The 27,456-nt window shown below is 39.6% G+C and overlaps 1 protein-coding gene across 1 annotated transcript in view; it reads right to left on the bottom strand.

The window, feature by feature from the left end:
• Positions 1-16,627: 16,627 nt before the first annotated feature.
• The window catches only part of LOC127584878 (tumor necrosis factor ligand superfamily member 14-like), a 29,832-nt gene continuing 19,003 nt past the window's right edge, over positions 16,628-27,456 (bottom strand). The window contains exons 3-6 of the mRNA XM_052041848.1: positions 26,861-26,891; positions 20,428-20,472; positions 17,140-17,301; positions 16,628-16,641 (exon numbers count right to left, since the gene is read on the bottom strand). Of these exons, the coding sequence (XP_051897808.1) occupies positions 16,628-16,641; positions 17,140-17,301; positions 20,428-20,472; positions 26,861-26,891 (252 nt within the window). The remainder of the gene's footprint in view (positions 16,642-17,139; positions 17,302-20,427; positions 20,473-26,860; positions 26,892-27,456) is intronic.

Genomic DNA, 27,456 nt, shown 5'->3' with positions numbered 1-27,456 from the left:
CTTCGGGAGCTCCCAGTTGCTAGCCATTTTAATTCCTCTCCTCATTCCTGCACTTACCTGTCTGTCTTCTGCTGCCAGGGTGAAGCTAAATGCAAACCAGAGAAACAGCACCTCATATTCTGCCTGGGTAGTCTACAACCCAATGGCATGAATATTGAATTCTACAATTTCAGATAAACTGCTCCCCCCCGTCACTTTTCTCTCTCGTCCTGGTCTACCCAGTTCCTCCTACACCCACCCCAGACCCCCATCATCCCATTTCTTTCCCCTCCTCTATCCACTCAATCTGTCCATCACCCACACACTCCTTCCACTGGGTTCCCTCCCCGTACTGTTCCCATTTGCCGTCCCCATCTCTCTTATTTGATTCCATGTTCCACCTTCCTCTCCTATCAGATTCCGTCATCTGCAGCCCTTTGTTGCCTCCACCCATCACCTCCCAGCCTCTGGCACTACTTCCACTCTCCCCTCCTCACCTGGATCTACCTATCACTCACCAGCTCTTGTTCCACCCTTTTTCCTCACTTCTTTACACTGGCAATCTTTCCTCTATCTTTCAATTCAGATAAGGGGTCTCGACCCAAAACGTCGACTGTCCATTTCCCTCCACAGATGCTGCCTGACCCACTGAGTTCTTCCAGCATCTTGTTTGTTGCTCCGGCCTTCCATCTTACCTGCTGCACTTGCCTTCCAGCTTTCTGTGTCTCATGCTGAAGACCCCCAAATTCCTTCATGCGACAGCTTTCTGCTGCTTTTTCCTCCATTTAAATAACACTCTGTTCTTTTGCTTTTCCTTCTAAAATAAACAACTTCACATTTTACCACATTATACCCTGTTTGCCAATATTTTGCCCACTATCATTATCTCTGTGTAAACTATATCTTCCGTACAGCTTGCCATCCTACTAATTTTTTATGTTGTCCACAAATTTGGCTACCATACATTCACTTCCATTCATATATGTTTTAAACGGTTGCAGTCCCAACAGCGACCCTGCAGCATCCCATTGGTCACAGGTCGCCAACCTGAAAATTACCCCTTTATCGCTACTCACTGCTTTCTGCTTGTTAGCTAATCCTTTATCCTTGCTGGAATTGCCTCCAATGCCATGGGCTCTTATGTTGTCATTTATCCTTTTGTGGGGCATCTTGTTCAATGCCTTCTTGAAGTCCAAATAGTTTATGTTAGCTGGTTCCCTTCTATCTACTTTTGTCAGAACTTTCTCAAAAAAATGAATAAATTTGCCAGACATAATGTCCCCTTCATGAAACCACGCTGAAGTGTCAAGCTTTTTCTGCTAAGGTGGGCCTGAACACAGAACCTTCTGATTCATTGCTAATGGTTCAATAGTATTTTGTACACTTGCCCTCTATTCTCACAGTATACCATTGGCCTCAAAAGCATAGGAAATGATGTGTAAAAGATGTAAGGCATTTGACCCAAATTTAAAATCTGACATGCTATCTGATTGGTTAGCTGTGGCTTCGCAGTCACAGTGCACTGATGTGGTGAGGCCTCTGGTCTTTGTGGACAGACCATTACAGCATACAGAAGTAGAAAGTCAATACCAACACCTAATCAGGTACTTTGGGTAAAAACTGGCTGCTCATTTTTGCCCATGTCTATTTAAAATTTGGTTATTTGACTACTGAAAAATCAGAATCAGGTTTATTATCACTGAAATATGTCGTGAAATTTGTTGTTTTGTGGCAGCAAAATATCCCTCAGTGTAGGTTAATAGCAAAAAGAATCAAAAGGGAGTTGTTGGAGAGAATTAGTTTAAAGAAATAAAGAATGGGATTGCTACTCTGGCACCTGATATGGATCTGATGGGCTGAATGATTGTCACTTATATCCTTTTATGTCTTGAGTATATGATAAATCAATCATTAGTGACTGTGAGTGAAAATCAACAGTATAACCAAAACACAAATATTTAGTGAGAGTTTACAATGAGAACGGTGTATTAGTTTATATCATGAAAAAGCCTTCTATTTCTTTTTTTTTACTAGAAAAGCTACCAGCATCTTTTGGAGTTTTACAGCTCAACTTATCTGACGCTGTTCCTCATGGAGCTACTGTATGTTACAGCCCATTACCCAAATGGGAGCAGCTTTACGATATTGGGATCAGCTAGAAAAAGACAAACATGTACCAAAATTGAGCTAACAGTTTACATTCTTGTGGTTGCTCATTCCTCAGATTTTTTAGATTATTTAACAGCTTTGTTATATTTCTGATTGTGTGTGATATTCATGCAGTATCACCTATACACACAATAAAAGTCTGGCAGATTCATCATCAACATCTTTATAATTTGTCATTTGTGGTCCTTTCAGAAGTGGATATCAATGCCACAAACCCACTAAACTGTGCAGTGACAGTGTTTGCATACTAAATATCTAAGCCATTCATAATATAGGATGTCTAATTTGAAGGATTAAACTTAGACTGAAATTTCAACAGGTATTTCTATCTATAAAGCAGTTAAACAGTGAATAAAATAATAAAAGCAAGTCACTATGTAGGGCATTGCAGGATACTTAACCATTAAGTGTGCAATAGGGTTTCACTTTACAGAACAACTTCAAAAGTTGTTATGTAAAGTTTGCAGCTTCTGGCATCCTGTCTGAGGCACTTTGAGCTATCATGTTTCTTCTATTCATGAGATTTGTAAATGCAAGTGGTTGGAAAGTCTTACATTTAAGGGAAAGCAAACAGCAAGGAACAAGTAGAAAACAAATGACAGTATTTCTATGATCACTGCATTAGATCTTATTCATCTGATGCTTTCTCAGCTGCATTCTGGCTTGCAGCCTCTGAGGGAAAATTAATATTGCTAAAATATAGAGCATGACAGAGGCCATTTGGCCTACTGTAGCTATGATTGGCTGCTCTTTCCTGATAGCCCTGAACTGTTTTCCTTTATATAGTTATTATTAAATCTCTTTCCATTGTCTTTTCAGGTTTGCATTCCTTAAGACCATAACAAACCAACTTGCTGGATTAAAAAAAGTTTCCTCATTTCACAGCCCAGTTATTTACCAATTACCTTAAATTTTCAGAAACACAAGAGATTGCAGATGCTGGAATCTGGAGGAAAAAACAAAGTGCTGGAGGAACTCAGTGGGTTAAGCAGCATCTATGGAGGCAAAGGGATAGTGGACATTTCAGGCGAAACACTGCATCAGGACTGAGAGTATAGAGGGCAGATAGCCAGAATAAAGAAATGAAAGGGAGGGGTGAGGCAGGGACTGGCAGGCGATAGCTGGAACCAGGTGGGAAGGATGATGGACAGATAGAACCAAAGAACAACTGCCTGGGTAATCTACAGTCCAATGGTATGAACATTGAATTTTCCACCTTCAGTTAACCCATACTCCCTGAGCTCTTTTCTCTCTCCTTCTGGTTGCAGCCCCACCCCACCCCCCCCCCCATCCCCCATCACCCAATTTCATTCCCCTCCTTCATCTGGTTCCATCTGCCTATCACCTACACACTACACCTCATGATTCTTTATCCCCTCCCCCAACTGGTTCCATTGGCCCCTTATCTCTCCCTTATCTGGTTCCACATCACCTTCATTACTTGGCAGATTCTAGCGAGTGCAATCTCTTGCTTCCAGCCTCTATCTCTGCTGCCACCCTCTCCTCACCCCCCGGCTCCATCTGTCATATTTTTTTCCCTTTCCTTCTGTCTCTACCTATTACTCACCAGCCACTGTCTCCTGACTCCACACCTTTGTCTCCCCCACCTGGGTCCATCTGGCCATCATCTCCCTCCTCTTCTAGACCTGAAACATTGACTAATCCTTTGCCTCCACAGATGCTGCTTGACCTGCTGAGTTCCTCCAGCAATTTGTTACCTTAAATGTGTGTCCTCATTACTTACCCTCTATCAGAAAAACAGTTTCTCCCTATCTATTGTCCCTACCTCAACAATTTCATCAAGCCTAATAACAAAGAAAAACCTGTAAACTATAGACCAGTAAGCCTAACATCTGTGGTAGGTAAGTTACTAGAAGGGATTCTGAAGGATAAGATATACGTGCATTTCGAAAGACTAGGATAGTGAGCATGGCTTTGTACATTGGACATCATGTCTCATGAATTTGATTGAGTTTTTTAAAGAAGTAACCAAGAAAGTCGATGAAGGCAGAACGGTGGACGTGGTCTATATGGCCTTCAGTAAGGTCTTTGTTAAGGTTCCGTATGGTAGGCTGCTCTGGAAAGTTAGATCACATGGAATCCAGGGAGACCTGGCTAATTGGATACAGAATTGGCTTAATGGTGGAAGCACAGGGTGATGGTGGAAGGTTGTTTTTTGGACGGGAGACCTGTGACTACTGATTGGTGCTAGACCCATTGCTATTTGTCATCTATATAAAGGCATAGTTAGTAAGTTTGCAGATAACACTAAAACAGTGAAGATGGTTATCAGGATTTACAGAGGGATTTTGATCAGCTGGGTAAGTGGGCCAAGGAATGGCAAATGGAGTTTAATTCAGATAAGTGCAAGATGTTGCATTTTGGGAAGACAAATGATGGTAGGACTTTCACAGTGAATGGTAGGTCCCTAGCGAGTGTTGTAGAACAGAGGAAGCAAAGAGTACAAGTACATGGTTCCCTGAAAGTAGTGCCACAGATAGACAGGGTGGTAAAGAAGGCTTTTGGCATGTTGTCCTTCATCAGTTAGGGCATTGAGTTTAGAAGTTGGGATGTGCAACATAACAAGACATTGGTGAGGCCATATTTGAAATATTGTGTTCAGTTTTGGTCACTCTGCTATAGGAAAACATAGAATATTGAACAGTACAGCACAACACGGGCCCTTTGGCCCATGATATCATGCCGACCTATATAAACCTACTCCATGATCAATTTAATCCTTCCCTCCTACACAGCCAATATCCCTCCATTTTTCTTACATCTATGTGCCTATCTAAGAGTCTCTTAAATGTCCCTATTGTATCAGCCTTTACCACCACCCTCAGCAGTGCATTCCAGGTACCCACCACTCTTTGTGTAAAAAACCTACCTCTGACATCTCTGCTGAACTTTCCTCCTCTGACCTTAAACTGATGTCCTCTGGTATTGGCCGTTGCTGCCATGGGGAAAAGGGGCTGGCTGGCTGTCCACTCTGTTTATGCCCCTCATAATCTTATGCACCTCTATCAAGTCACCTCTCATTCTGCATCGCTCCAAAGAGAGAAGCCCTAGCTCGCTCAACCTTTCCTCATAAGACATATTCTCTAATCCAGGCAGCATCCTGGTAAATTTCCTCTGCACCTTCTCTGAAGCTTCCACATTCCTCCTATAATAAGGCGACCAGAACTGAACACAATACTCTGTGTGGTCTAACCAGAGTTTTATAGAGCTGCAACATTACCTCGCGGCTCTTGAACTCAATCCCCCGACTACTGTAGGCCAGTACACCATACACCTTCTTAAATACCCTATCAACTTGTGCGGCAACTTTGAGGGATCTATGGACTTGGACCCCAAGATCCCTCTGTTCCTTCACACTGCTAAGAATCCTGCCAATAACTCTGTACTCTGCCTTCAAGTTCGATCTTCCAAAGTGTATCACTTCATACTTTTCTGTATTGAACTCCATCTGCCACTTCTCCGCCCAACTCTGTATCCTGTCTATATCCTATTGTAACCTATGACAACCTTCTATACTATCCACAACATCTGCAGCCTTCATGTCATCTGCAAACTTACTAACCCATCCTTCCACTTCTTCATCCAGGTCATTTATAAAAATTACAAAGAGCAGGGATCCCAGAACAGATCCCTATGGAGCACCACTAATCACTGACCTCCAGGCGGAATACACTCCATCTACTACTACCCTCTGCCTTCTGTTGGCAAGGCAATTCCAAATCCACGCAGCCAAGTCTCCATAGATCTCATGCCTCATGACTTTCTGGATGAACCTACCATGGGGAACCTTGACAAATGCCTTTCTAAAGTCCATATAAACCACATTTGCCGCTCTACCTTCATCAATTTGTTTTGTCAGCTCCTTGAGAAACTCAGTTAGGCTTATGAGGCATGACCTGCCCTCGCAAAGCCATGCTGACTATCCCCAATAAGTCTATGCTTCTCCAAATGCTCATAAATCCTGTCACTAAGAATCTTCTCCAACAGGTTGCCCACCACTGACGTAAGAATCACTGGTCTATAATTCCCAGGATTATCCCTACTGCCTTTCTTGAACAACGGAACAACATTTGCCATCCTCCAATCCTCCAGTACCACTCCTGTGGCCAGGGAGGACGCAAATATCATCGTCAATGCCCCAACAGTCTCTTACCTCGCTTCCCGTAGTAACCTTGGGTATATCCCGTCCAGCCCCAGGGACTTGTCTATCCTAATGTTTTTCAGAAGCTCCAACACTGCCTCTTTCTTAACCCCAACATGGTCCAACACATTAGCCTGTTCTACATTGACCTCACATTCATCAAAGTCCCTCTGCCTAGTGAACACTGAAGCAAAGTATTCATTAAGGACCTCCCCTACCTCCTCTGCCTCCAGGCACATGAGGGCCATTGATGGGGTGAATGCACACAGTCTTTTTCCTGGGGTTGGGGAATCAAGAACTGGAGGGAATAGGTTTAAGGTGAGAGGGGAGAGATTTAATAGGAACCCGAGTGGCAACTTTTTCACCAAGAGGGTGGTCAGTATATGGAATGAACTGTCAGAGGAAGTGATTGAGACAGGTACATTAACAACATTGAGAAGGTACTTGGACAGGTACATGGACAGGAAAGGATTAGAGGCATATGGGCCAAACACGGCAAATGGCACTATCTTAGATGCGAATTTTGGTCAGAATGGACCAGTTGGGCCAAAGGGCCTGTATCGGTGCTCTGTCTCAATGACTAACAAATCTAAGATCACCATTTCCTCTATTTTTAGAAAAATGTCTCCTTATAGCTGCTTCTCTTTCTTCCTTTAAGATACTATTTAAAACCTACCTCTTTGACCATATTTTTTATATTTGTCCTAACGTGTGACCTGGGATCACATTTTGTTTTGTAACACTACTGTAAGAAACATCTTAGAATACTAAGAACAAATGGGCAGCACAGTGCCGCGGCAAGTAAAGCTGCAGCCTCACAGCTCCCGTGAGCCAGGATCGATCCTGACCTGTGTGGAGGTTGCACGTTCTTCCTGCGACCCTTTGGGTTTCCTTCCACAAACCAAAGACATTCTATTTGGTAGGTTAATTTCCCATTGTAATTTGCTTTTAGTGTTTAGTTGAGTGCTGGAATATGGGGAGAATAAAAAAATGGGATTAGTGTAAATGGGTGCTTGACATTCAGCATGGATACTGTGAGCCAAAGAACCGGGTTTTATGTTGTGTGAGTCCTCATCTATGAACACTGAAAGTGCTACATGAATAACAGTTGCTTCTGTTGAGTTAAATAGAGCCTCATATTACTGATGTGGGACTTTCCCCATTTAGACCTGTGCTCACCCCATTTACACCACACTCTTTATATGTTCTGTGCTCTCCTCACCAGCCCAATGTTCTGCCTACCAGCCCCATGTACTCCCCACTGGTCTCACGTTCTTCCCACCAGTTTTGTGTTCTCCCACTGAACCCATGGCCTCACACCACCCCACATTCCCCCCACCAACTCCAAATTCTTTCCATTGGCCTCCCACTCTCCCAATAGATCCACATGCCTCCCAATCTCTCCTAATCTGACAATAATAGAAACAAAATTTAACAATCAAGGATTCTTAAGAAACCCCTTCTTAAGCAAGGCAGGAGGAGAAAATGTCAAGTCAGCATGACCGTTAGCAACTAAATCATAAATTGGACAATGCCATTCGTTAAAGGTCAAAATACCTCAGTGATTAAAATTGTGTGGAAAATTATTAAACTTTTAAAATTATAAAATTGCTTTTTGCAAGATCAGATTAGACAAAACTCCAAAGGTGGTAAAATGGATGCAGTATTATTTAGGTCCTTGAAATGTGATCTGTTGTTTTGTTAGTAAGATGCAGGTAGCAGAGCCACAGTGACTGTGGTTTTGTTTAGATCAATAACAGTCTACAATTTCCATTCACTACCTCGCCTCAGTGCTGAGTCTAGAACAGAAACTGCCTGTTCATCCGCTGATAAGATCTGGTGCCTTGGAGCCTTCAACACATTTTGATACTTGAGAATTGAATATAATTTCCTTGCATTTCCATCAGAAGCATTACTTTAATATCATTCATTGCTATAAAAAAATTGTCAATTATCTGAAAGCTTCCTTTTTTTGTGTGTGGAGTATCAAATGATGCAATTGTTTAGCCAGTCATTGAAAGCAAATTAAGCCTTTGTGGCTGTATGAAATGTGTCATTTTAATCACAATATTAGTGACTGCCTCTTTTTGAATATATGAACAGAATCCGTGAATGTGATTACAATAACTTGCTTGTGTACAGGAGGTATGTAGACTTGGACTTAGTTGGGCAGATGGTCTGTCTCCTAGTTGAATCTTTTTAAGTTTTGAATGTATATCTTTGCCATTTTCAAACCCATATTCTCCTTCAGAAAGAGTAGAATGTGATACCGTCAATCGATGTATCATTGGAAGGGAGCTGCCGAATGTCCAGCATGTTCCCTCTGGTGCCCTGCCTATTATGGACTTTATCATAAGCATTTGCATCAAACAGGTGAAGGGTGGCACTTGAAGACCACCACAGGTGATGACAAGTAACACCCTTTTGAAGTGAAATAAAAGATTTTTCAGGAAGTATATGCAAGAAATGCTATTTGAGGGAAACGCACTGAAAGATCCGTGGTAAGTATCTTTTAAATCAGAGTGCACAACAACAGGTTAGTTGTAGAGACTGGAGTGTATACCATGGCGCAGTATACCGTCCATTCTCACCAACTAACTTACTTGAGAGAGAGCAATGTAAGATTTTCTAGAACTATTCAAGGGGATTGTTAAGGAAAAACAGGCAGTTGTGTTATCTTATTGATATGGCTGGGGAAATGAACTGAATGAACTGGTCTATGATTCTGATGATGAAAGAGTAACTTCTTAATGCCACTGCCAATTCTCCTCACATGGTATTATATTGAATCTTACAGTATATAAGGAGGCCATTCAGCCCATCATACTCAAAGCAGTTCTTTCAAAGTTACCCAATTTGATCCTTCAAATTAGTTCTCCTTGAGAGCACACCTAGTGACTTTTTAAAGGTCCTATAGAATCTGACCATGCTTCTCTTTCAAACATGTGTTAAGGATTTTTTTCCTTCCCAGCTCAAAACCAGCACAATTCATATTAGACTGCCTCATCACAATTCTTCTCTCTTCATGCTTTTCGATTATGCAGGCTCCCCATGTCAACTTTGGTTGAGTGACTAGCACTTGGAGTTATTCGGCTGTGCATTCATCTCCCATTCCTGAAATTTGAGTACAAAAATATGGACTGATATACATTGTTGGAGGTGGCATCTTTTGGATAAGACATCAAACCAGGGTCCTGCCTGATCCTTCAGATGGATGTTAAAGATTCCTTGGCATTATTTTGAAGTAAAGCCAGGGACCTCTATTCAATATTCTGCCAATAATTAACCTCACTCAATATTATTGAAAAAAGGTGCATTAACTTATTACTTTGATCTCATGGAATCTTGCCACATTGCCTACATTAAACAGTGACTACATCATCATGCCTCATTGACACGATGTGCTGTTGGGCATCCTGCTATAGATCTGAAAATATTTTGTTTTTTCCCCAGGTGCCTCACTGCACATTTAACCTACAATAAATTCCATATGACATATGTCAATCTGTTTGCGTCCTCCTCTTCTGCTGCTATCCTGCTATGTTACCAAATATTGTATTGTCATTTAGATATAAGAAAAACAAAGTATTCCATTGCATATTTCTCACTTACCACTTATCTCACTACCCTATCTATTAGATAAATTCATATCTAGGTTGCCACTTTCCCTCTAGTATCTTGTGTGTCTATTTTTCAATGTCTATAATGAAGAACTCAAAAAGTCCAGATATATAATGTTTACAATATCACCTTCATCAATCCTCTATTTCATTAAAGAATCTCTTTTGATATTGTCCCTCTAGAAATTTTCTTCTTTTTCAACCACCATGAAGAACGTTTAAATGCTATTTTTATTGACATCATACCTTATTCTATTGTCTCTGCTAATGTTATTCTTGTCTCTTCTGGCTGTCAGTGCTTCACAGATCAACACCCCTTTTATGAGAGCATACCCAGGGGATTTATTTGCTAACCCCTTTTCTGCTAACTCTTCAATTAAGTGTTTTAATTAAATTCACTCATTTCACTTCTGGCACTGGATTAGTAGCGAAATTGCCTTGCTTCTACCATTTCTCCCCCCAAGTAGCTTCCACTTATTAATGCCTTCATTATATGAAATTGGAACCTGATCTTACTTTGTTAGATGTGGGGAGGATTTACTATTAAATAAGAAACCTGTGACATTTCCCATTACAATTTCTTTCACTATCTAATTTGGATCCTGTGGCAACCCAAGATGTCCCAGAGTCAATGGAGTTAATGCCAATTACGAAGCCAGGCTTTGAAAATGTTTACCTTCTGGACTTCCTTGCATCTTCTGACTTTTCCCTAGGCATAGGCCAATACACTCCAGAATCAAGGTCACCCAAACCGCTGTAGCTGAGCTGCAGCATATAGATGATATTTGTGTTTGCCAGTGCTTGGAGGATGAGATCCAAGATATTGTTGCCTTGTTCATCAGGGCATATGAGAAGATTGGCCTTACATTAAATATTTGCAAGACAAAGGTCGTCTACCAACCTGCCCCCACTACACTACATTGCCAACTGATAATAAAAGTTCATGTTAAGCCCCTGGAAAATGTGGACCACTTCCCATATGTAAGGAGCCACCTCTCGGCAAAGGCAGATATCTTTGATAAAATTCACCACTACCTTCAATGTGCCAGCACTGCGTTTGGTCAATTGAGAAAAAGGATAGTTGAAGATCAAGATTTCAGACCTGGCACAGAACCCGTGGTCTATTGGACAGCAGTGATTGTTGGCCTTCTACATGTTTCTGATGCCGAACTATCTACAGCAGGCATCTCAAGGCACTGGAAAAATCTACCAACACTATCCCTGCAAGACCCTCCAAATTCACTGGCAGGATTATTGAACCAATGATAGCATCTCTGCCATGCCACCATCCCCAGCATTGAGGTCCTATTTACACTCAGTCAGCTTGAGGAGGCCTTGTCATTCACATGCCCATCACCAGACACCCTAAACAGTCACTCTATTCTGAGTTCTGTCAAGGGAGAAAATTACCAGGTGGACAGAGAAAAAAAAGTCATGGATGTGTTCATGGTCTCCTTCAAAAAATGTAACATCCACAACAACTCCTAGGAACCTCTAGCCCATCACTGCTCAAAGCAGAGAAGGACCATTCAGCATGGTATTGAAAATCTCTAGGTCATGTATCAGGAGCACACAGAAGTCCTACATAAGTGGCCGAAGAAGTGAAACATTCTGTAAATTACCACCCACCCATCCCATCAGCCACCTCCTGCTCCACCTGTAGAAAAGTCTGCGGTATGAAGCAAACCATCCTTGAATCCCTACAGACTACCTCAGAAGAAGAAGAATTCCCTAGGCTTAAACATGAAACTACATCAATGGGAATACACGACCAGCCCAAGAGATTTTGTCTAGGTCGGAAGGTGGAGAAATCTGCAACATCAAAGTGTGTATGCAAACTATATTAGTTTGGTTTTATTCATATATACAAGATAACAGTTATAAGTATAAATTAGCACCCTCCTGCATCATTTTGTTGAAGCTATTTCAGTTACCAATATCTGCTAAATCAATAGCACAGATGAGGACTGGGTTGTGACCATGAATTTATTCTGGTTTTTGATGGGTTGAGTTAAGGTTTTATAACATTGTGTAGATAAGCATATGAATGGGTAAAGAAAATATACAGCGATGACAGAGGAAAAACTTACAGCCAGTAAGAAGGTGAAGAGAGATAGGGTTAAGCAGAGAAAGGAAAAGAGATAGACAGATAGGAGGAAGGTGCAGACAGACAGGCGTATGATATATTGTTTGCTAGAATTTACGTGTACAGGTTAACAGCAGTTTTACATTGAGAAACAATTTTTAAAATATTTTTATTATTTGAATGGATTTTGAAGGAGTGTGTGGTACTTAAGGTGTCATTGTAATTTGGCTGCTAGTGGATTCCAGAAAGGAAAGGGAATTATCTGGTTGATATTAGAACCATCCATGAGTGTATGTGTTAAAAGAAAATAACTTGGTTTACGGCATGTGGTTGGGGGAATTACAGCATATTGAATCACTTCACTGGAATTTTATACATCAGAAGTAGCTTGAGGATGATTGATTTTTCTAAGTAACAGAATGATTCCTTGTCACAAAGTCACTTCCGTGTAAAAAAAAGTGCTCGCTAAGATTCCATTTCTGATTACATTATGAATCTGGGTGTTCCTTTGCAAGAAGTACCATTAGTACGCAGGGGGAGAAAATAATTAGGAAGGCTAATGGAATGTTGGCTTTTATTGCATGAGGGATGCAGTAGAAGATTAAAGAAATCTTGCTACAACTATACATGGATTTGGTGAGACCACAGTTCCAATACCATGTGCAGTTTTAGTCTCTTTATTTAAGGAATGACATCCTGATCTTGAAGGCAGTACAGAGAAGGTTCACTAGATTGAACCCTGGGATAAGGAGTTGTGGCATGAAGACGCAACAAATGCCTCTACTCTCTGGAATTTAGAAGAATGATAAGTGATTTTTTTAAAGCAAACGAGATTCTGAAGGGGCTTAATAATGGTAGGTGACACAAGAAAATAGGAGTAGGCCATCAGGCCCACAAATCTGCCCTGCCATTCAATATGATCACGGCTGATTTATGCTGACTTCAACTCCGCTTCTATGTCATTGCCCATATTCGTCAATTCCTTGATCTTCCAAATATTTATCTACCTCCACCTTAAAATGAGCTGCCCTGACCACCCTGTGGGGCAGAGAACGCCAGAGACTCACTGCTTTCTGAGAGAAGGTTTCTCTATCTGATTTTGCCTCCCATGGTGGGGGAAATCTAAAATTGGGGGGCATTGTCTTAAGAGAAAGACTGATACATTAAAGAATTTTTGCTCTCATCGTGGCAATTTTTGGAATTCTCTATTACAGATAGTTGCAGATAGTGTCATCAGTATATTCGAGGTAAGTTGAATAGGTTTTTGGAAAGCAGGGAACCAACGATCATGAGGATCAGGCAGAAAAGTAGAGCTGAGGCTAATGGTCATGTCTGCTATGATTTTGTTGATTAACAGAGGAGATTTTAGAGACTCTATGGCCTAATCCTGCTCTGATTTATTACGTTCTCATGTGTTAACTTTTGAAGCTACCCAAACTATTTTGTAAAACATGCAGGGATAAGGACCAGGTTGGGAACAATTTGGGGAGATATTGAAAGGAGGAAATAGAGGGGGGGCTAAAAGATCAAGGTTGAGATAAGGGAATGTTCTGTTACGTATGGAAAAGGAGAGGAAAATGGTGAAGTACAGTAAACTGCATTAAGAGAAGAGGGTGCAAAGAGCAAAATGACATTGTTAAGGTAGAATGAAGTGAGATTTTGAACGTATATCAATGAAGTAAGGATTTCAAAACCATTGACCTGGAGGATGGGAAGCCAGTGGAGGTCTGTGTAGACAGGAGCAATGGGCAATTGGGCACTATGGGAGCAATGAAGATATGAATAAATTGGAACTTGCTTGAGAGACCAGTCAAGAGAAAGTTGGCCTTAGATGCAAGAAATGTGTAGAGGAGGCTTTCAGAGATACCAGGAGAAGGTAGTGATGGGGAAAGCTATGTTTCAGATTGGATTGTGAGGATGAAGGAAACATATAAATAATGAGATAAAATTCACAGATATAACTGTAGATAGGCTGTATATGGATGTGCAAGTGAAGAATTGACATATAGACCTGAGCTAGAGTTGTAATAATGAGCTGGAGCTGTAGTGGTAACCCAAGATTGTGAGGCAGCATGTGTTGGAACTGCAGTATTGAGCTGAGTTGAGCTCTGTCTGTAGACATGAGCTGGTGAGGCAATGTAAGCTGTTGCTGTAGTGGTAAGGTAGTATGGCAGATGAGTAATGAAGAGCTATGGTTTCTATTGTGAGCAGTACAAGCTGGACTTTACCAGTGAGGGAGTGTGATCTGAGGCTTCAATGGTCTGTTGTTATAATTGAGATTTCACCATTAGAGTCTTGTTGTCGCTGCAGTTCTACTTTATATCTAACAACAGAAATAAAATGTTGAATTACATTTGCTAGTCTGATGTGATGTGGAATTGAACCCTTGCTAAATGTCTGCTGCTCTTTATTATAAATGAAATTACTTTGCTTTGATTGTATCACTGATGAAATTAATAGTCTGGGATCTTTCATACTGAAAATTTATTAAAAATCTGCAGACAATAGCTCAATAATTTTATAAACACTGAAAAGAAACATTACATTTGTGGATAAGAGTATCAAATAATCTAATACCAAACATTTACATTGCATTGATTTTGTAAAGTGAATTATTAAATAATACACCACATTCTTAAATCCTGACTGGCAGGAATGAGATTGTCATTGCAGCTTGAAAGGCATTACCTCCAGAGTTATTTTTTAATTCATTAATTATGGCCAGCATTTACTGTAAGTCACTCAGCCTGGAATTGTATGATATCAAGCACTTTGGGAGGAAAAGAGGTAAGCAAGCACACAATAAAAGATAGCCAGATGAGCACTTGAAGGTCATAATCATAAAGCTGTAGGCCAAGAGCTGGAAAGTGGAAATAGCAAAAATAGAATTATAGAAATTGACCTGTTTTGCCCTGGGTCATGAAGCTATTGGATGACTAACAGAACAATAATATTCCTGTACCCTATAGAAAGTGTATCCTGCAAGAAATATTAACACAAATTGAAGAAAGATGGAATCCAGCCACATCAACAGTATTACCCGTTGTATTAATGAACAGAAATATGACACCCATAATAGAGGATGGTGTTGATCCAGTGGACGGAAAAGATCTCCTTCATCATGCTACTTTTAACGTGGACTTTGCTCAACCAGCTTGTAAGTTTGTGAATAAGGTGATAATATCCTGGTCAGAAACAAACATACTGATTGGATTGAATTATTTCTAGCACAAATCATTATACACAATTTCACCCAGACTATAGTATTCTAGTCTTTTGGGTGGAGTGAGCAAGTAACATTCACACAACTCTTATCGATCCTGCTCAAAATCGCTGTGGTTCAGTACTCCCGAAACTTCAATAAACATTTGATAAGATTCTGAATATCAGATACAAACTAACTTTAAAACAGAAATGCGGAACTTGCCAGTTACAGTCAGCAAGAGTCATTTCATTTAAATCTAAAAATGCTAATGCGGTAAACAAAATATATTTTAAAATTGTATTTAACGTTTGTTAGACAAGATTAAACAAAGAAAATATGGAAAGGCAATCAGCAATGTACAGAAGATAACTTTAGTATCACAGAGGAACTGGGTAACCAATGAGACCATCTAAGCCATCCTGACAACTCAGTCTTATTGGAACTAGGTAGACAATGATAGGTTGGAATTTAAGATGAATGATATTCCAGAGATTATACAAAGGGCAATAAACCCAACGGAAGGAAGTTTGATGCATAAACTAGGCTAATGAGGACAGATGAAAGTTGGAGTAAATAGATCTCAACCATGAGAGTAAGTCAACAGCTGGGTATTCTGCAGACGGTGGCTCACCTCTTGACTTCCAAAAGTTTCTCATTCACCTACAGGGTACGGGTCAGGAATGCGATGGAGTACTCTCTACTTGCATGAACCAGAGGGAAGGAAGGGTGGTTCCAATGACATTCAAGTAGCATAACCATCCAGCACATTTCAGCCTACTTGATTCCCTATTCACTCCCCATCCCCAACCATGCAGGCAGATAGAAACATCACAAACTCCAAGTTTCCCATTGTCACACATTATCCCAACTTGTAAATATGATCACCACTCCATCATCGCTGTTTCAACATTTTGGAACTCCCTTAAGAGTAACACAGTGAGACTACCTATACCAAAAAGACTGCAGCAGTTTATGAAGTTGGCTGATCAAAACCTTGCCATATCGCCAGAATGATTTATTTTTAAATGAGAGCTTTATTCACATCTGCATTTCTTAGAAATTACTCCCCGGTCAGTAGTACTAAACACAACATATAACAGCAGCAGCACACCGGATCCAAGTTTCAGGAGTGGAATGCATTGACTTCAAACGGAATCATATCTTGGGGCAGAATTGCTCTTACTATCACCACTAAAGAACACATTTAGCACCAATGACCAGAGAAGAATTTCCAACCATATCACCCATTTCTTTAGTAACACATTTTCTAATGTAAATCGTTCAGTTTTCTCAATCTGGGGACAATTAGGAATTGTAATGAGTTGTACAAATTTAAAATGTCTGGGATGTCTACTGAAGTATCAATAAATAAAACAATGGCTAATATTAAATCAGGCATGTGCTGTTTAGTCCCGATAGGCTGAATAAAAAAGAGACAAATACCAAAAATAATTGCAGCAGACACAAGTGGCACATATTTACATAATGTAAATTGCTATTTTAGAGGAAGTGGTTCCATTATATAATCAAAACTACATGTCTCATTGATTACTGTTGAATACGACATTCAGATCCTTTGCATGAACCAAGCAGATGATAAGCAGGTTTAAAGATGTTTTTCATTTACTGAATGGAATAGATGGATTGAAAGCCTGACAGATACATTAAATCATTAAAGCACCAAAGAATGTTTCTGCATCATTGAAGATTGTCAGAACTCTTTTATCTGTTATTTTAATGAACACACGATCCCCTTCATTAAACTCAAATATTGCACCCAGGTAACTATTGTCCAACCAGTTGCTTGCGTTCTGATCTGTGCAAAAGAATTTTCGAACAGTCATTAATTCAATAGGTTTTGGATATGCTGCTCCCTCTTTAAATACTGTTTGTTTCAGAAATCCATTTCTTTCAACACCACAACTTATTTCTCCCAGAAGGATCTTAGAATAAATGAAGTAATGTCCAGATTTTTTAATCACCAAAGCTCCTTCTTTATAGTCAATTCCACGCAAGAAAGCATTTCCTCTGTTGAACTCCCAGTGCAGTCGATCATGCCTAGAAGCACTACAATTACATCCTGCAAGAAAAAGCACATCTATAAATACAGTACCAATCAGGCAACTTCTCCGCCATTACTAATTATCTATATGATCATTCCTGCTTTTATTACCTTTACCATATCAATCATCTTCCATGTACTTGAATCATCCAAAATTATACTGCATGTGTCCCCAATTATTCTGTTCTTTTCACACATCGCTCCCTGAGCCTGCTGATTGCTGTTGGCTCATAATCCATTAACACCTCAATTTTAGAAGTCACAGCATCGTGCTTAGTTCCTTCTATGGTCTTGCTTTCTCTTATCACTATAACCCCCTCCAACCCTCCAAGAATTTAGCATTCACACATTGAATCCCCTACCTTTGGTAGCTGTACCTTCAACTGTTGAGGCTTCAACATCTCGAATTTTCTCCACAAATTTTTACCTTTTTTGTTTAAATATACTGCTTAAAACCTACCATTTGGATTAGGGTTGTAGTCCCTAGAAAATAATATGTTAAGAACATATCCTGTTGGGGTGTATTAAATGAGTAAAAGGTCCTCAGGAGGAATTGTACAAAGATTCCCGAGAGCCAAGCTGCATGTGCAATGTTGAGAAGATTTGAATACCAGAGTAAGAAAGTCTTACAGCAATTGATTGGGCCTTGGTGAGACCACCCCTGAAGTATTGTGAACAGTTTTTGTCTTCTTGCTTAAGAAAGGATGTACTTGTCATAGACAGAATGCAGTGATGATTCACCAAAGGGGTGCTGACTATGGAGGAATTGAGTAGGCTAGGCCTGTATTCTCTAGAGATAAGAAAAGTAAGAGGAGATCTCATTGAAATATACAAAATTATTCTAAGCTTGACCAGCTAGGTGCAAGGAGGATGTACCTGGCTGAGGACTCTCAAACCAATAGTCACAGTCTCAGGATAACAGCAAACCTGTTTAGGATTCAGATGTGGAGAAATTTGTTCACTCAAGAATATGGGGTAAATCTTTGGAATACTCTACCCCAGAGGGCTGTGGAGGAGCAGTTGTTGAATCCATTCAAAACAGAGATCAGTAGGTTTCAGGATGTTAAAGAAACAAGGGCTGTGGGCTCAGTGCACAATAATTGTGCTGTGGTAGAAGATCAGCTACAATCTTGATGGATGACACAGCAGGCTTGCGGGGCCAGATGGCCTAGCTGCTCCTATTTGTCACGTTCTTAAGGATCATCCATTTGACATTTCTGCATTGGAAAAGAATAAGCCTTATTTCTAGGACAACAGGATATTGATAGAATGCAGAGCTGAGCTGAGAAGTGGCAGATGGAGTTCAACCCAGAAAAGTGTGAACAGGTACACTTTGGGAGACCGAATTTGAAGGCAGAATACAAGGTTAATGGCAGGACTGCTGTGTGGAGGAACAGAGGGATCTTGGAGTCCACGTCCAAAGATCCCTCAAGGTTGCCGTGCAGGTTGATAGGGTTGTTAAGAAGGCGTATGGTGTGTTGGCCTTCACTAGTCGGGGTATTGAGTTCAAGAGCCACGAGGTAATGTTGCAGCTGTATAAAACTCTGGTTAGACCACACTTGGAGTATTGTGTTCAATTCTGGTCACCTCATTATAGGAAGGATGTGGAAGCTTTAGAGAGGGTGCAGAGGAGATTTACCAGGATGCTGCCTGAATTAGAGAACACGTCTCATGAGGATAGGTTGAGCAAGCTAGGGCTTTTCTCTTTGGAGTGAAGGAGGATGAGAAGTGACTTGATAGAGCTGTATAAGAGGCATAGATCGAGTGGACAGTCAGAGACTTTCTCCCAGGGTTGAAGGTGGCTAACACGAGGGGGCATAATTTTAAGGTGATTAGAGGAAAGTATAAGGGGGATGTCAGAGGTAAGTTTTTTACACAGAGAGTGGTAGGTGTGTGGAATGCACTGCCGGCAGAGGTAGTGGAGGCAGATACATTAGGGACATTTAAGAGACTCTTAGATAAGCACATGAATGATAGAAAAATGGAGGGTATGTGGGAGGGAATGGTTAGATAGATCTTAGAGTAAGACAAAATATCGGCACAACATCGTGGGCTGAAGGGCCTGTACTGTGCTGTAATGTTCTATATGTAGTCATTTGCTGAGCTCCATATTGTGGTAATATATGATTCTACTATACCCTAACTGGGTCAGTTTTCAATTGTTAGTTTTGTATTTTGACTGCCTACTTAGCATGATGATAGTGCTATGTTAGATGATATATTGATTTAACAAAACTTCACAGTGAAAATAGAAAAGTTTTCCTTCACAAGGATTGCATAATGATTAATTCTATCGTGGATGTGTCAGTATGTTGATTGCATTGAGGTCAAGCAACATGTATTCTCAAGTTGGTTCCTCAGCAGCCCCATATTATTTTCCTAACTTGTCCACCTTTGTCCTTGCTGCTACCACTGATGGTGCTGCCCATTAAAATTCACTATTCAGTGCATTCTGTTACTTTGTTTCCCCTCGGAATACTAAGGATATTCAACATAGATGAGTACTAATTTGAAGTACATTATCTTGCTTCCACCTCTGATAGTAAATTCCATCTAAGGCACAGAACTGTTAATGGAGGTAAGGCTAAGGCATTAAGTGCCATTAATATGGCATTGTCCATGGGACACCAATCCTGATGTAAGTAATTTGTGAGTAGGTCCAATTAATCATTACCTTACTAAACTCTGCAGCAGTTATAGATAATAGGTTTTCAAGGACATTAAGAATCAACCATATAGCTTTAAATGAACTCCATGTAGCCAGAAGAGGCATATGTCACAGGCTGTCTGCTGGCTTTTATTGATTCTGAAACCTTCATGATCTTTCTTCTAGTGTTTGCCCAAAAGTGACCAGACATTTTGTTCAGTTCACTTTCACAACTTGCCTTAGTGAAATTTGAACTCAGGACCTCTGGTGTCCATTTACTACCATGACAACAACACAAACACCTTATAACACAGAGTAAGATGCAGTAAAAATCATGTTATACTGCGCCTGTTTTGTAGGTCAGTGACAGGCATTGAAACCCTTCGTTAACCCCTTTGTACTTTGGGCTCAGTACAATGTAGCAGAATAATGTCATCATTGTGAACATATATTTAATTTTGTTTAAACTGGGGCACCCTCCAAAGGTTTATTCTTACCAGTAACATGAGCTGCAGGCCTGGTTGAATCTTGGAGGATTAAATCTAAAAAAATAAACCAAAGATTCTTCATGAAAAAGATCTCATTTGAACAATTTCTGAGAGATCACAAGTAAAACAAATTCCACAAACATTCTAAAGACCTCCAATACATTCACTACTACACATATTTAAATAAGTTAATTGAAAAAATACATTGTGCCAAAGGTCTAGTGGATAGCTAGTGTTATACACGGAGTGAATTACAGGACATCAGTAAACTTACAGATTGGAAAATTAATTTCAACAAAATATGAAGAATTACATTTTGATCTTGTTGATTTTCTAAGTACTTAAATGGGTGTAAAGAAGCAAGAAGGATTTAGGATTAGAAATGCCATAATCACTGAAAGCAGCAATACAGGTCAATAATGGTATAAAAAGCCAGTCAGGCACTCGGGTTTGCTGCTGGACGGAGAGATCTGAATATTAAAGAAATTATGCAAAACTGGATATTAACTTTGCTCAGGCTACATGCAATATTATGCACAATTATGATTCTCACATTATCAAAAAGGATATAGAAGCACAGGAGAGGTTGCAAAAAACTTACAAGGATGATTCCAGAAATGAGGTTGTGTGTTTCAGCAAAGGAGGTACAGGCTTAGTCACTTTTCTTATTAAAAGAAACTGTCAAAGACTTAAGTGACACCTAGTATCCTTTATAGTTACTAAAGGCTTTGAAGGAATAGCTTCAGTGGGAAGAGCAGAACTGCAGGCTATCAAACAAGACAGTCACCAAGAAATAATATATTGATTTGAGAATAACTTATTTCCAAGATAGTGATAGGAATGTGGAGTTGGGAACTCCGAGAGGAATTGAGGCATTTGTAATAGCTGCATTTAAGGAAAGGCCAGATACATATATAAAGCAAAGAGATTAGAGGATTATGCTTCTGGTGTTGAATGAAGGAGAAGGTTTGTGGGTCATAAATGCCATCATGGACTGAGTAGGCTGAAAAGCCTATGTTGTTTTCCATACTGTATTTATCAAAAGTTCTCTTGAATTTGGGATCATTACTTTAGATTATAAATCTGCATATCATTATGTAACTTCACAAAGGTGCGAAAAGAAAACTAGGAAGTTATTGACTAGTTAACCGAACCTTTGTTGTTGGCAAGTTACTAGGATCTGTGATTAATGGCAGAGTGACTGAACACATTAAAATGCTTCAGCTGGTCAGAGAGACCTAACATGGATTTATAGAGAGTATGTCAAAACAGATAAACTAAATGAGATTTTTGAAGATGTGCAAAAACTAACAGGTGGCTAAAATTGAAGGTCATAGACGTGAAGGCAGATTGTTAACCTGATTGGGAGACGTTGGTGAGCAGGGGTAATAAACAGGTATTCCAATTGAAAGGACGTTAATAGTGGCTAAAGAGGATAGAATAGTGTGCTTTTTAAATGACGAAAAGCTGAAAACGGTGGTAGTTCAAAGAGACTGAAAGGGTCAATGTACGCTGATCGTTAGGGTGTCATGGCCATGAAAATAACCAAAAGAAACAATGGAATTCTGTCCTTTATAACAAGAGGATGGATGTCATGGTGCACCCTGGTTAGATCATACCTGGAGTGGAGTGGGCAGTTTAAGGCACCACACTTACGATGTTGACCTTGGATGGAGTGCAGTGTAGGTTTTCCAGAATGATACCTGGATTTAAGGACTGAATTATAAGAAGTTATGCATGATAGGGTTGTATTCCATGAAAGTTAGGAGGTTAATGGGATATTTATTCAAAGTTTTCATGACATTATGGTGAACTTATGGAGAGAAACTTTCAAAAGTTGTTGTGAATCACTTCTACATGTGATAAGAATTTAGAACCCTCTTCTGCAAATGGCAATTGATGCTGGATCATTTGCTAATTTAAGTCTGAGATATATATTTTTTGTAAGGTATGAAAGGCTATGTGGAAGGGGAGATATTGGAGTTAGGTCACGGATCGTAGGGAACGGCAGAGCAGACTGGAGAGCTGAATGGGTACCTACTGTTCTTATTTTACTTTCAGTTCTTGTTCATCCAGCACCCAGTTTCTTCCTTCTCCAATGTACTGCTTTTAGCCTTTACCACCTTCATTTCCCCTACATTTTTCTTTTCAATATTTATACGGTAATGCTAATTTTGAATTGTTTAATTAGGTAGCGCAGATACAGTTGGTTGAGTTACTTTACTGTCTATTGTGATGTACCATTTGCCTTTCTCTCTCTTTGTTTTGCTCCTCTTCATTAACAGTGATTTATATTCATAGTGATTTGTTGCCTTCATTTCTCCTTTCCTCTTAACTTCCAATGCAGATTTGCTTATGTGCTGTGATTGGGAAGGAATTCTGTTATATTCAGTTTGTAAGAGTTTGTAAGAGTTTGTTGCCTAAAATATACAGATTCTGAGATCTAAATCATAGATTCTGGAAAGATAAAACTGGGATGGATTTGATTTGTGTTGATTTTTGCCATTAGGTACTGATTCATCAAATAGGAAATGAGGTCATCTTGAAATGAGGGGATACAGAAAAGATCCAATGACATCAGTAGTCATCATCTATTGAAATGGGTCGTGTGGGAATGATTGTGTATGAGAAGAATCCTGTAGGACTGCATTGCGGTAAATGATTTGCACGAGGATATTAGAGTAACCAGGGATTTTACAAAAATATACATAGGAGTTGGGAATTTAAACTAAGTAAATAGGTTACAAGCTAATTTGATTAAGTTGGCGGACTGGAAACTGAATGTGGCAGGAGTCTTTCGATATTGATAAGTACAGTGTTATGTCGTTGAATGGGGAAACTCCAGGCATATGTGCTTTGCAGGGTTCCTGTTAAAGGTTAGACATCAAGTGATTTGGCATTAATGGTTCAAAAACACTGAAACAAGGCCAATGGGAAAGAAATGGCACTTAAGGAGAACTGATAAAAGATGACAGTATAAAATTAAGACCACTGTACCTTGGAATGACTAAATATACAGAACCTTTGTATCCTATTTAGGCAATCCAATGTGTGGAAAATAGAAGGATTGTCAACATGACAACCTAACCTCTATGAATGAGTGGCCTCCAACCAATCAGACTATTTTTATTACAGGTTCAGATAGATATGATCAAAGCTTTTCTTTTAATTACGATAGAATTGAATTTAGTTGTGTTGGTTAAAAGTTATCTGGGATCAAAGAAAATTTACAACACAGAAGACATCCATCTGGCCCATTGTGTCTGTCAAAGAAGAGCTATGCAGCCTAATCCAATTTTCAAGGCACTATGTCTATTGTTCAATGCCTCTTCTAGCTAAGTATTTTAAATGTAATGTAGGTTTCTGCCTCCACTGTCCTTTTATTCAATGAGTTCCAGACCCTTACCACTTCTGGGTGAAAAACTTTTCTCAAACAAAAAACAGAGATCAACGGTAAAGAGTGGTTATCCAAAGAAGTGCTGGAACCACTATAATTCATGAATGTGTTAATGACTTAAACATGGAGACGAGTGAGCCAAGATTTACAGATAATACTGGAGTTATGATTAATATGGAGGAAGAATAAAATTAATTATCAAAAACTTACATACTGGCTAATAAATTACAAATGAACCTTAATACTGGTAAATGCCAAATGATATACTTCCATGTGAAAACAGAAACGTCACCAATATCCAATAAAATAAGAAACTGATTAGAGTAGAAGAACAAAGGTACCTGGGGCTACAGCAGTGTAACAGGTCAACAAATGAAATTTTTTGTCAACGTATTGAGTCATAAATGAACATAGAACTCAAAAAAGTCACATTAGCTTTGTAGAATCCAGATCAGGCTGGTCTCCATACAATAACAAAAGTCACTGAGGTACAGAAGAAAGTTATCATGACTTTTTTTCTTTGGACCTGATTGAGGACTTTAAAATATGAATGGGTGTAGAGGGCGCATCTGGAGAGGAATGTCTCTATGCGTGAGGGAATCCAAAACTAGGAGCCATAAAGTACAGGATAATCACTAGTAATCCAGTAGGTAAATATGGAGAAATTTCTTTACTCAGTACTTGGGATGTGGAACTTGGTATTGGTTTATTATTGTCACATGTACTGAGATACAGTGGAAAATCTTTTGTTTGTGTGCCATCCAGATCATACTATACATAAGTACTTCAAGGTAGTATAAAGAAATACAGAATGCAGAATATAGTGTTGCAGTTACAGAGAAAGTGCTGTGCAAGTAGACAAATAAAGTGCAAGGGCCACGACAGGGTAGATTGGGAGATCAAGAATTTTCTTTCAGCATACGAGAAGTCAGTTTAAGAGTCTGTTAACAGCGGGATAGGAGCTGTCCTTGAGCTTGGTGGTATGTGCTCTCAAGCTTTTGTAACTTCTGCCCGACAGGAGATGGGAGAAGAAAGAATGACTGGGGTGGGGGGATTATGTTGGCTGCTTTCCTGAAGCAGCGGGACATGTAGACAAATTCAATGGAGGGGAGGCTGCTTTGAGTGATGGACTGGGCTGCGTTCACAATTCTCTGCGATTTCTTGCAGTCTTGGGCAGAGCAGTTGCCATACCAAGCTGAGATGCATCCAGATAGGAATACTATCACAGGAAACTGTTGAAGTGAATCATATAAATACTTTCTAAAGGAAACCAAGTGATAATATGAGAGAAAAAGGAATAGAAAGGAAAGCTGAAAGGCTGAAATGAGGTAAGGCAGATAGAGTGAAAGATAATGCAGAATAGAAACACCAATACAAACTAGTGCTGTGCTGTATATTCTAGTTAATCATGTAATAGTGAACATTTTTTGAAGTTCTGCTTAATTATAGGAGCAAATCATAGAGGAATTTCCCAGATTTTTCTGTAAATGAGCTTTAGTTTTTTTTCTGCATTTCCAGAATACTATGTGACTGGGGAGAAGGTGAGCTTAGTCTTGTGAACCTATTTTTTGTTTATATCCAGTCTTATTGAGTTTAACATGGCAGAGTTTGTACAGTTGCCACTTTGAGCCTTGCCGTATCATTCCTGATGCTGATATATTTTTATTACAACAGAAAAAATAGATTATTTTTAATTAAGGGGATATAGAGGAAAGGTGGGAGCTAGGGTACAGAGTAAGCCATGATTTAACTCAATGGCAAAATAGGACCACAGCAGAATCACATACTCCTGATACGATGTTCCCAATCACTCCATGGTGTAAAATACATTGGCCTGGATCTTGCAAGTAAATGCTTGTGGATCCAAACAGAATCACCAACATTCATCTATTTAAAATAGAAACACGTCCTGGACTTTTGTCCATGTGCTGTCAAATGAAGAACTCCTATGCTCACAGACAGATTCAGAATGCTAACCTTGTTGGAATTCCTCAACATTCACACTGGGTTTAAAACAATGCCTCTTGGACATAACATGACAGAACATGGATCCAAGATCCTGCATTTTATTGAGGATTATAGGCTGCGGATTAGCAAGCAAAGGGGAAGTTAAGTTCCTTTTTCAAAACAAACAAGTTGTTTTATGTTGTTTAATGTTTTACCTACAACTATTTTTAATTAGTTTTTGAAAAATATTTCAGTTATTTAGCTCCACTTTAGTAGTATTTTTTTCTGAATGTTAGAGACATTTAACAGTTCTACTGCTGGCAAAATTAGGGATTGGTAGTGAGGAGGAAACAGACCAGAAGGATCTTGCCCAGTGTCAAACATCTTGTGGCAGCAACAACATTTCCCAGAGTCACAGTAGACCTATTCTGGAATCAGAACCATCTCCTTCTAATGTCAACATTCCAGCAATACCAATTTCTAGCATCGACATAAATCTCTGCTATTTTCAGTGTTGGTTTTCCCTGGTGCCAACATCAGCCCCTGTTCACAACCAATTTCTCCCATTCATCATTGATTCTTCCCTCCCCTTACTCAACTCCATTGCCATCAATGATCCTTTTTGACTCTCTCCACACTTATCCAGTCTCACCAATGACTCAGTTTTTCTAGTATTATCACGACTAACCTTCTCATTATCAATCAAGTCAGATACAATATGAACTAGATGTAGGGTCAAGCGCTCTCTACATTTGCCCATCAAGCACAGTATTACAGAGCACAGCACAGATGTCCATTAATCTGGTCTAACTGTCTGAGTGGGACTGATAATTTGATAATAAATCGTAGCCAGTGTTGTGATCTTTTACCACTGGAAACTGGATTCGTACTGTTCCAATACATATCAGGCCCTTAACTGTAGTGATACTAATTCAATCAGGTTTGGCTAGATGCAAGTTCAAAACTCGGTTATCCTTGAGATAAAATTCATATTCTAAGATGATAATTGTGCTGAACACAATTATAAATATTGATGAATAATTCTTCTCATATAAACATATTACTGCCCTGAATTATTATTCCCAAACTATTGCTCACCTTGGATTCTTCTGGCATTAAGGGAAGAATTCTGAAACAAAATCAGACAAAACAGAATTAATATGTACGTCAGTGTCTTGTATTAAATCATCAAAATATCAGGCTGGATTGTCAAATAATCAGGAATTCATAGAACATTGAACAGGTTCACTGCCATGCTTCAAACAGGTCCTCCCCAGGGAGCGACAGGGTTCCTTTCCTGAGAACTGTTAGTAACCCGAACAGTTTACAAGACGGAAATGCAGCCAGCCAGCAATATATTTAAATAAAAATGTAGGCCAACCAAGGACAATGTGTCTTTAAAACAGGACGTTTATCTCAATCATTCAGATTTCTCTGCAAGATGCAATGTTATTACTGCGAACCGAGTTTCCACATGGCAAAAGATGCCTGTAGCCCCACAGCAGCCGGAAAAGTCCATCCTGCTGGTCTCCAAACACTCATTCATATAAGCAGGCCATACATAAGTTGAGGTTCGTAACCTGAGGAGGAGATGTATTTACTCCATAATTCCATTCTTAAAATGCCATGGTGCTGTTAAGAGATTGTGTGAATTCTACTACAATGTGACGCACTACACAGCAAAATCTAAGTGT

Source organism: Pristis pectinata, chromosome 31 (genome assembly GCF_009764475.1).
Source record: "Pristis pectinata isolate sPriPec2 chromosome 31, sPriPec2.1.pri, whole genome shotgun sequence".
Classification (NCBI taxonomy): Eukaryota; Metazoa; Chordata; class Chondrichthyes; order Rhinopristiformes; family Pristidae; genus Pristis; species Pristis pectinata.
Note: the sequence above shows the minus strand (reverse complement) of the source record. Positions and strands in the feature narration are given on the sequence as shown.